The sequence below is a fragment of the Colobus angolensis genome, unplaced genomic scaffold, assembly GCF_000951035.1.
Source record: "Colobus angolensis palliatus isolate OR3802 unplaced genomic scaffold, Cang.pa_1.0 Scaffold13, whole genome shotgun sequence".
In the NCBI taxonomy this organism is placed as follows: Eukaryota; Metazoa; Chordata; class Mammalia; order Primates; family Cercopithecidae; genus Colobus; species Colobus angolensis.
In genome coordinates this window covers 23,611,992-23,622,857 of record NW_012114252.1, presented here as the reverse complement: position 1 = coordinate 23,622,857, position 10,866 = coordinate 23,611,992, and the positions used below count along the sequence as shown (strand labels likewise).

Below are 10,866 nucleotides of genomic sequence, written 5' to 3'. Positions count from 1 at the left end.
ACGAGGCCGCCAGCCGCGTGTGGCCAGGCCTGTCCTGGCTTTTAAAGCTGAACTGAAGTGCTCCAGACACTCATCTCTGGAGTTCTCTGTCTTAGGATTTTCCCTCTCTACTGTTGTAATGTGTGAGCATGTCAGCCTGACGACGAGTGACCTTCATGCGTCCTACGTGTGACGGCCGGAGGCTTTCCCTTTGTAAGGCTTAAATCTGAGTGCAGTAAAGAATGAAGAGACCAAACACCAGAATCCTAAAGTCAAACGATAGTGGAGCCAGTGCCAATTGAGAGCAGCACTCCCACCCTCAGAGTTCTACTTTGGTAAATATTAATGTTTAACCAGTTAGCAAAATATTTAACCCAGTTAGCAAAATTAACACCGTCATTTCAATAGTTACTCTGTTGTGCATAGTAAATGCTGCAAGATGAACTTCACATTGGATGAAGCAGATTTGAGAAACGTTTGCCAGAAAGTGTGCCTCCCCCTCGACAGGACCCTGAGCCCAGGGCAAGGAACAGAGGCCCCTGCAGCTGCTGTGCCTGCGCGCGCCGGGCTAGATCGTCTGGTAGCCGGCGTGACTCCTCTTCCTGCCGACGAGGTAGGCGATGAGGACGATGAGGACCAGCCCCGCCAGGGCGCCGCCCACGGCAATGGGGATCAGCATGTTGTTCTCGTCCAGCAGACACTCCTCCACTGCCAAGACAGACGGATGGCGTCAGGGCTCCGCTCCCACGGGGGCCTGCAAACAGGCCTCTCTCCCCACCCACCCTCCACGTCAGCCAAAAGGCAAAGAGGAACCCTGTCGGAAGGTTCCAGGTCCAGCTGGAACTGTCACCTGGGGAAGCCGCTGCAGAGACTGGTGCTCTCTGCAAGCGAGGAAACCACACGCCTTTCTTCCCCGTCTGGATCGGGCTGTGGCCGGACAGCTGTGCTGCGTCCAGGGCCTCTGGGCACATCAGATGACAGTTTTGTATTTGACTTTCACGGGAGAAGTGCCACCACTGTTTCTTAAAACGATTCCCTTACTCTCAAATGGTACCGGGGGCTCCTAGCTGAGATACGCTGGGCCTCGCTAAGGCAGGGGGAGCTGCCTCAGACCAGGAAGAAGAAACAGCTCCTTGCCGAGGAACAGGGGCATCGCCCCAGCCCACACAGAAGACCAAGGCGGAGTCTGAAGCGCGTCCTCCACACCCCACGACAGCTGCCCTCGGTGACACTCACCAGAGCCAAACTGGCCACCTTCCACCTTGAAAGCCTGGACCCACACTTTGAATATGTTGACTGAAAAGGCCTTCGTGACGCGGACGTGCTCCTCAGCGTTGCACTTGTAGGAGTTGCCCACGGTGGCCTGCAGGGCTCTCAGGGAGCCGTTGGCAGCTTTAAAGGCAGGGTCTGCAACACACAGAGAAGTCTAATGACTCCAGGACACCCTGGGCAGGGGGCGGGGGCTCGCAGAGATGGTGGGTCTCACCTCTGGCGTCAGGAAGAGTTGTATTCAACTGGATTCCTTGTAGGAAAAACCGGCTAGAACTTGCATTCTTAAAAAGAAAAATGATCTTTAACCACTGAGCAGATTCACAGAAAGATGATCTTTAACCACTTAGTAGATTCACACATTTACCATCAAACTTCAACGGTCATTTGGTAATAAACCCGACTTCCTACGTTTCCAGTATTAGAACAAAACTGCAGACAATCTTGTCTATAAAAGGCGTTGTGTATCTCTGGGGAATGAAAATACTTGGGAGGCTGAGGTGGGAGGATCGCTTGAGCCCAGGAGTTCAGGTTGCAATGGGCGGTGATCACTCCACTGCACTCCAGCCTGGGTAACAGAGCAAGACTCTCAGAAAAGGGAAGTTCCAGACCTTTTCTCAAGCGATCCTCCCACCTCAGCCTCCCAAGTAGCTGGGACCACAGGTGTGCACCACTATGCCCAGCTAACTCGTTTTATTATCTGCGGAAACGGAGCCTCCCTGTCCTGCCCAGGCTGGTCCTTCCAGACCTCTTAAGAGACTCAGATTCTCTGGAAAAGGGGGACTGCAGGAGCTATCACAGCACAGGAAAGCATGATTTGGAAAGTTAAAATTATAAGAAACTGAACTGTTAATTCATTTGCACAGCAATTTAAAAAGACTGACAAGTGACAATTATAGTCCACCCAAGCAGAAATGCCATCACAGAGTCACAGGACAGCAGCATCTGAGGCCAGGAGGCCACGCAGCAGTTCCTCATCCTGCATCCTCTTCCCTGCAGCCACTCCAACTGTGGGCACGGCAGCCCCGCCCACATCACCTGCTCCTCTGTGAATGGAATGGAGAAGGGGGAGGGGAACCAAGGAACTCAAAGGCCCAGGATAAAGGGAAGGCAGAAAAAAGTGAGGCTGCCTCCTTCCTAACACCGCCTCCCATGAGCAGACCCAGGTCACAAAAAGATGTGGCAGAGACACAGTGGGCGCCCCCACAGAGGCGCCGCCCCAGCCTCACCATCCCGAACTGGAAGAGCAGGACAGTGGTGCCCTCGCTGTGCAGCTCCAGAGTCACCAGGTGGGCGCCGCAGCTCCCGCTGGCCAAGGTCTTGTTGGGGTTAATGTTGAGAAGCCTCGTCACCGTCTGCGTAAGACAAGCAAGTAAGTCACCACCCTGGCTCAGGTCTTCCACACTCTCGAAAAGACAAACAGTCCTGAAACCGTGAATTCAAGGCCACATTTGTTTTAACCCAAATCAGCAGGAAAACACTGAAAGGCCACACAGATTTCGGTGATCTGTGCAGATTTTGGGGTCCCAAGATGACCCTCCCTGCCTCCGTGAGTGCAGCGTCCCTGCGTGGACGGCACCGAGCAGCACCACCTCCCCCGCAGCAGTCAGCCTTGCAAACTCACCCCATGGCACGCAAATCGACCCCCACACCCCCCACAGCCTGTCACTATTAGGGGAGAAAAACTATTTCAAAAGAAAACTGTAAAAATGTAACACTTAAATGTTTCCATGATAAATATGTAAAGAAACCTTAGGTTATATCAGGGACCAAGTTAATGTTTTAGGCTCCATGGGCCTATGCTGGGACAACAGGCCATGCTGGGACACCAGCCTTGGATGATGCAACCAGCAGGACGGCTGTGCTCCTACCAAACAGACTCCCTGACACGGATGCCAGCTCTTGTCCTGCAGGGTCACGTCCTGCAAGCTGAGCTCCCACCCTGCCTTACAGCATGACGTGCAGAGATGCGTGCCCTCGATGCACAGGGAGCAGAGGCCCCGCCCTGCTGTGCCATCCCCTCTCCCAGGCGAGGCCCAGGCCTACCGTGTTGTCCTTCCTCTCGTAGGTGAGGTTCAGCTGCAGCCCCATGCTGGCCAGCAGGCAGGTCCCGTTGGTGCCGCTCACGTTGTACTTGTCCACAGAAGGGTTCTCGGGCACGGGTGAGGGCGAGGGGCTGGGTGGTGCAGGCGGCGGCGCTGTGGTTGGGGAAGGCCTGTCTTGTTCACAGCGCGTCTCTGCAGGTACAGTGGAGGGAGATCCAGGTCCGGGTTTGTCATAACCATCAGCAGTTACAGGAAGATCCAAACTCAGAAACAAAACTACACCTGTGGCTCTGGCGTCCTTGGTGACTAGTTTCTCAGTCTCCCAAGGTGGCTCTCGCTAATGCCCTTCTACATGCACAGGACAGAGCTGGGTCCTGCAGACTGCAGACGGCTTGCACAGGCCCCCAGGGGCACCCTCAGCCTCCACCTCCCACTAGCCAGAACAGTTCTGCCTGGGCAGCAGGCACTGCCCACCACATGCCACGCCCGTGGCTGGACAGGGTCCACTGTGCCACCCTCTTCCTAAAGTGAGGGTGAGAAGGCCTTGACTGCTGTCACGAAGGAGTGGACGCAGGAGGCTGTGCTGCGTGGCCAGCCACCTCACCCCATGGGAAACGGTGACAACTCAGAAACTGCTCCCTGAGCTGTCAGGTGGGTGCCAGGATCGTGCTGGAAATACTACCCAGAGGAAAACAGGGTTTGCAGTGCACACAGACCAGCCAGGTGGGACGCAGAGCAGCCAAGGAGGCCCTCTGGCAGGATAGGGGTCAGGCAGCCTCCGTAAGGACCCCACGTGTGAGCAGAGACTCAAAGGCGGGCAAGGCTAGCCAGCTGTGTTGGGTTTTCATCTGGGGAGGTAGCTGTGGGGGATGGGCAAGCATCCTCACGAGGGAGAAGGTACTGAATGTGGGTGCGTCTGAAATCCCCGGACAAGAGGGCACAGTCCAGGGAGTCTGTGGAGGAGTCACATGGCACCCCCAGGGAATGCACAGCAGTCTGAATGTGACTCTGTCCCTCAGCAACTGACCCAGCAAGATGTTCACAACACAAATTTATATTCAAAGTCAAGGCAGACTAAACCCTCTGCAGAGCTCTACCGAGTCTCCTCTGTGGCCGACACCCACACCAACACACCATCAACCTCGAAATCAGGTTCTTTCTTTTACCACTTTGTTTCTGTGGATACTCGAGAATAATATTTATATAATTTCTACCCAATTCGATCCTTTCCACATCTCTGCTAGGCTGAGTCACCACACGTGAGCCCCAAATATCCAGGGTGGGCAACCCTGCAGGGAATCCGCCCCCATAACTCCGTCAGTCACTTGTTGCTTCCTCTTCCATCTCAACAGTCAGTGGCCAATTTGACCTTCACACCCCATCTACTCAGGGGAGGAGAGAGACAGGAAGTGTCACCTGTGACTGCACCCCAACGGGTTCTGGGCCACACAACGCAGGAGCCCCGCACCCCGGTGTAAACACACGACGCAGCAGGAGCCCCCCCCGCACCCCAGTGTAAACACACAACGCAGGAGCCCCGCACCCCAGTGTAAAAGCCCTTCTGGACAGAGCGGAAGATGGCAGAGAAGAGCTGCAGTAACCACACGAGGCTCTGAAGTGAGAGGCACGACAGCCCCTGGGAGCCGTCCCAGCGGGGGATGTGCTCACTGCCCGTGGCTAAGCTGCAGGTTGGCCAGTCCTTTCCAAAACAGCTTCACCTGCTGGGCACGGTGGCTCATGCCTGTAATTCCAGGGCTTTGAGAGGCCAAGGGAGGAGGACTGCTTGAGCCCAGGAGTTCAAGGCCAGCCTGGAAACATAGGGAGACCCCATCTCCACAAAGTATTTCTAAAAAATTAGCCAGACATGGTGGCATGCGCCTTAGTCCCAGCTGCTCAGAAGGCTGACTCGGGAGGGTCACTGGAGCCTGGAGGCTGAGGCTGTGGTGAGCAGTTATTGTGCTACTGCACTCCAGCCTGGGAGACCCTGTCTCCAAAAACAAAAAGCAGCTTCACAGTTCCTTTATAAAATATTACAGAACACGGTTAAACAGGCAAAAGTTAAATGAGCAAAACCCAATCAAAACTGGCCAGTCTCCAAATTCTAGTCTAGATGGCCACATGACACACAGAAAAAGTGTAACCTGCGCTGCTCTGACAATTGTTTTAACCTGTGGTCCACGTAAGATGTTCATTCCCCCCCTTGTTTCTGTAGAGTGGTCACGAGAAGTTGGAAACACAACATCATCAGGTCTGACCACCAGTTTAAAAAACTGGAACTTGAGAAATGAGCGTGGATAAAATGCCCTCTTCCTTCTTCCCGAATTACAAATGCAAAACCCTCACTCTCCTTCCCTGAACTCATACTATTAATACCAAAGTCCTTCCTGCTGAGGACGAGGACACTGACGGAGAGCTCATCACAGAACACACTGGAGAGTGCCCTGAGCTGCCCGGGGGGAGATGGTGGCACAGGAGCCCCTCGGGAGACCTGAGGACCTGGGGGTCCGCCGCACACCTCCCCCAACCCCCTCCGGAGAGCAGCACGTAGCCGGGCCTTTCCAAAGCTCATGTGCTCTGAAGGCCCCTCCTCCTCTCCTGGCCAACAGCAGATACTCACATCAACCTGCAGGCTGCAATTCAGAGCCTCAAGGGTGTCTGTGAGGATGACCCTGGTTCGCACCCAGGCTCCCGGCTCATAGCTCCCACAGCCCCTCTTACAGTCTTTTGTGAAAATGTTGGCTGTGTCAGGCCTCTGACCTTCTCCTGTCCCTTTCACCTGTCCTAAGGCAAGACTCTCATCCTCCCCACCTTTCTGATGGTAGGTCTTTTATTTTCTTTCTTTTTTTTTTGAGACGAGTCTCACTTGCTCTGCCACCCAGGCTGGAGTGCACTGGCGCCATCTCAGCTCACTGCAACCTCCACCTCCAATGTTTTACCATTGATTCCTTCTATTTAAGCTAGGAGTCAGACTCTGTTCCTAGGAATAAAAAAAAAATGCTGCCAGACTGGGTGGGAGGTGAGACATGGTGACCTGTGTATAAAGCTGACCTCTATTTCCAACTCCTAACAGGAGTCAGGCAATCCTCTGATTCATTCAACAAGCGTGCACCTATCAGACCCTGAGGATGAAAGACGAAAACACCCCACTCCTCCAGGTGAACTCATAAACCCAGAAGCCTGGCTGAGCCTCACCATAGATCTGCTAACCCCATGTGGGCCTGGGCTGGAAATCCGGTTTGGATAGACCCCTGGCTGACTCCAGCCTCAGGCACAGCTGCACTCAGACCCTCCGGAGTGATAGTCATCTGCCCTGTTTTTTTTCTTTGTTTGTTTGTTTGAGATGGAGTCTCACTCTGTCACCCAGGCTGGAGTGCATTGGCCGGATCTAGGCTCACTGCAACCTCCACCTCTCGGGTTCAAGCGATTCTCCTGCCTCAGCCTCCTGAGTAGCTGGGACTACAGGCACCTGCCACCACGCCCGGCTAATTTTTGTATTTTTAGTAGAGATGGGTTTTCGCCATGTTGGCCAGGTTGGTCTCAAACTCCTGACCTGGGGTGATCCACCCACCTCGACTTCCCAAAGTGCTAGGATTACAGGCGTGACCCACCGCATCCAGCCACATGTGCCCTACTTTGAAGATGCTCAGGAAGGAAGGTACAAAACCAACAGGAGAAGTCCATTCAAAGTTGGCTTGTGCTTCATTTCCTTTAAAAATAAAATCTATGAGGTCCCCGAGCTTTATAAGATAAGATGATGTTTTGAAAGGCAATACGGGCCGGGCACGGTGGCTCACATGTGTCATCCCAGCAGTTTGGGAGGTCAGGAGTCCGAGACCATCCTGGCCAACATGGTGAAACCCCCCCTCTACTAAAAATACAAAAATTAGCCAGACGTGGTGATGTGCACCTGTAATCCCAGCTACTCAAGAGGCTGAGGCAGGAGAATCGCTTGAACCCAGGAGGCCGAGGTTGCAGTGAGCCAAGATTGCGCCACTGCACTCCAGCCTGGGCGACAGAGCAAGACTCTGTCTCAAAAAAAAAAAAAAGGCAAGATGAATGAGGCTTTCTGGTCAAGTGCCACCCAGGCTGGAAGCAGCCTCCAGGTGGCCCCGCCGCAAGCACACGGGCATCTCCACAATGGCTGCCTCCAGGAGGGGCAAGTGGCCAGGGCTGAGCTGTTGGGCCTTTTCCACTTGGAATCACATGCGTGTTCTCCATTAAAAAAGGAACCAATGTTCGGGATCTGGAAACGGAGGGAGGCTGTACACGCACAGCAGCAGAGAATACATGGAAACCTAAGACTGCTCTCAAAACTAGTCTATCTTAAAACTAATTATTAGCCTGAAGAAACAGTTTCTCAAAAGAACCTAACAAGCTTCTCTGGACCTGTGAAGCCTTGTCTTTCGTCTAGAGAATCCTGCCACCCATCTCAGGCGCTCAAGATCCTTGCTGACCCCCACCTAGCAGCCCCTCACTTCCAGGCAGAAGGGAGCCATCACGCGACACGCACCCTTCGGTCACACAGCCACATGCGGACGTGACACGTTCTGCAACCGTGTCCGGGCCTGGACAATAGGGAGTCCCCAACGAAGGTCAGCACCCAATTCTCTCTCATTTCCCAAAAGCTCTGACAGACAGTGCATGCCTTTCCTTCTCCTCTTCAAGCCACACTGATGCAGCCCAGAGGCAGCCAGCTAGGTGTGGAGCCCAGGTAATTTGGAAATCGATAACTGGGAACACTAGCCCCACGTGTTACTCTTAACTCCCACTCGGGAGGGAGTGCTGCCCTAGCTGAAGTCATCTTTAGCTCTGGCTGAGGTGTGTCTGAGAGCATGAACACACCTAGACAGGCTGCCAGGAGGCCGTCCTCAGACACACGCAGCCCGTGACCGGGACAGGCTGCCAGGAGGCCGTCCTCAGACACACACGGCCCATGTGAGAGGACTCTAGCCCGCTCTTCCCGATGAAGCAGACACGACTCCAGGCTCCGTGTGAACAGAGGCTGCACCAGGAAAGGGGCTGTCACCATGGCCCCCGGGGCCTTGTGTTGAGGATTAAAGGCAGCAGCACCTATAGAGGACCCAGCTCCCAAGTGTGTTTCCTTCTGAGCCTCCCCTATGGGAGCCCACATGGCCCCATCAAGTCCCAGTCACACCCAGGGTTTCCAAGTCGGGCTCCTTTTCACCCACTCATCAAGGAAGGCAAAGTTTGCTGTAAAGCAAGAGACAGTAAATATTTTAGACTTTGTGGGCTGTGGCTCTCTGTCAAGACAACACAGCCCTGCCACTGTTCATACAAAAGCAACCACAGATAATGTGTAAATAAATGAGTGTGGCTGTGTTCCAAGAAAATTTAATTAATTTATGGACACTGAATTTTAAATAATCTTTGTGTGTCAATAAATACTCGTTTTCTGATTTGTGGTATGTTACATTTACAAATCAAAAAGCCATTCTTTCTTAGCTCATGGGCTGTATGGAAATTGGAGTTGGGCAAGACCGGCCCAGCACCAGGGGCTGCCGGCCTGCAAGAGGACCTGCTCCTTGGGAGCGGGAGACGGACGAGCCTCCTGGAGCCCAGCAGTCACTCCTCAGCCTTTAAGCAAGACTGCTGAGGAATGCTGCAAACCAAAGGCCTCCTCAGTAGTTCTCAAGATGAGAGAAGGCTGTGAAGTGTCCATATATTTCTAGCAGCCAGGAAAGCCCACCCTAAGGGATGTCTCCATACATATTTCTATCAGCTGGGAAAGCCCACCCTAAAGCAAATCACAGGCCCTCACACTTCAGCAAAATGACAACCACCTATGACTTAGACTGTGAGGCTCGGGAGAGAAGCTCCTCAACAGTTACAGGATTTACCAGGTGTTTGCTACTGAACTCTGGGCCAGATGCTGAGATACACACTTTGCATGCATTTCTCTTTTAATTCTAACAACCTTCCAAGACAGGCTTTTAATCTCATCCCACATGCAAAGAAAATGAGAGGTAAACTACTCTGCTTAAGATCACAGGGCCAGGAGGTGGCCTGGACCCTGCCTGACCCCAGAGCCTGGCGGCTGGGTTAGCAGGTGCATCATCACGGCCCTGACCTCCTCAGAGAAGCAGTGCTGGTCTTTCTGCACCTGTCCCTAAGCTGGTTGGCAAGAGCTGGGTGGAGATAAGACTAGGTCTCTGTGTGAAGGCAACTGGCTCAAACTGCAAGAGATCTGTGACCCTGATCCCATCATCTCTGCCCCAGTTAGAAGCACAAAGGTTTCAACTGCTTTGCCCTTCTGACGTTTTCAAGTAATCATTGTACGTATTTACCATGTGTGTCAGGATGTTTTGAAATACATCTACAGCTAAAATCAATCACTTTTTTATGGTGAGAAGACTTAAAATCTACTTAGCAATATTCAAGCCAGAATACATTATTAACTGTAGTCACATGCTGTACAACAGATCTCTCCAACTAATTCCTCCTGTCTTCCTGAAACTTTCTATCTTCTGACCAACTTCACCCCCTAGCCCCTGGGGACCACCATTCTCTCTACCTCCCCGAGTGCTACTTCTTTAGCTCCCATGGGAGGGAGACCACACAACACCTGTCTCTGTCCTGGGATATTTCACTTCAATCTTCTACCCTTTTTAATCAACATGTGTCCACCCTCATCTACAAGTCACCTGCCCTAGGAAGAAGGATGAGAATATTCTGCAGAGACGTCCCTGGCCGTGTACACACCCCTTCCAAGCAGAGCCCAGCACCAGGACACAGAGGAGTGAGGTCACCCATAGTCACTGCAGCCCAACTACCCACCCACTAGCACCAGAGGGCCAAGGGTCAGTGTCCTACCTTCCCTGCTGAAGTTGCTGTTGGAAAGGTACGCCTGGATGGTGGCATCATGGAGCGTTACGGTCACGTTGTTCATGCGCACCTGGGTGCCACTAACACATCTGTATTTTTTATCTATATCTGCCCTGATGTCAGTTATAGATTCCACAGTCTTGATTTCTAGATTTAAAAAGAAAAAAAAAAATCACAATTGCAAACCACTTTTAGTACTTAGTTTATGTTTTTTATTTTAGCCCTGACGTCACAGATTCCACAGTCTTGATTTCTATATTTAAAAAGAAAAAAAAAAATCACAATTGCAAACTACTTGTCGTACTTATTTTATGTTTTTTTTATTTTTTTTGAGATGGAGTCTTACCCTGTCGCCCAGGCTGGAGCACAATGGCGCGATCTCGGCTCACTGCAACCTCTGCCTTCTGGGTTCAGGCAATTCTCTTGCTTCAGCCTCTTGAGTAGCTGGGATTACAGGCACGCGCCACCACGCCCAGCTAATTTTTGTATTTTTAGTAGCGAGGGGGTTTCACCAAGTTGGTCAGGCTGGTCTTGAACTCCTGACTTCATGATCTGCCCACCTCGGCCTCCCAAAGTGCTGGGATTACAGGCGTGAGCTACCATGCCTGGCTGCGTGTTTTTTATTTTTTAGAGAGAGTCTCACTCGGTCACCCAGGCTGGAGTACAGTGGCGCCATCTCGGCTCACTGCAACCTCCGCCTCCTGGGTTCAAGCGATTCTCCTGCCTCAGC

General features: G+C 52.6%; 1 protein-coding gene across 1 annotated transcript in view; it reads right to left on the bottom strand.

The window, feature by feature from the left end:
• Positions 1-285: 285 nt before the first annotated feature.
• Positions 286-10,866, bottom strand: part of LAMP1 (lysosomal-associated membrane protein 1) — a 34,158-nt gene continuing 23,577 nt past the window's right edge. The window contains exons 5-10 of the mRNA XM_011933953.1: positions 10,125-10,283; positions 3,295-3,485; positions 2,478-2,603; positions 1,466-1,532; positions 1,216-1,386; positions 286-687 (exon numbers count right to left, since the gene is read on the bottom strand). Of these exons, the coding sequence (XP_011789343.1) occupies positions 548-687; positions 1,216-1,386; positions 1,466-1,532; positions 2,478-2,603; positions 3,295-3,485; positions 10,125-10,283 (854 nt within the window). The 3' untranslated portion in view covers positions 286-547. The remainder of the gene's footprint in view (positions 688-1,215; positions 1,387-1,465; positions 1,533-2,477; positions 2,604-3,294; positions 3,486-10,124; positions 10,284-10,866) is intronic.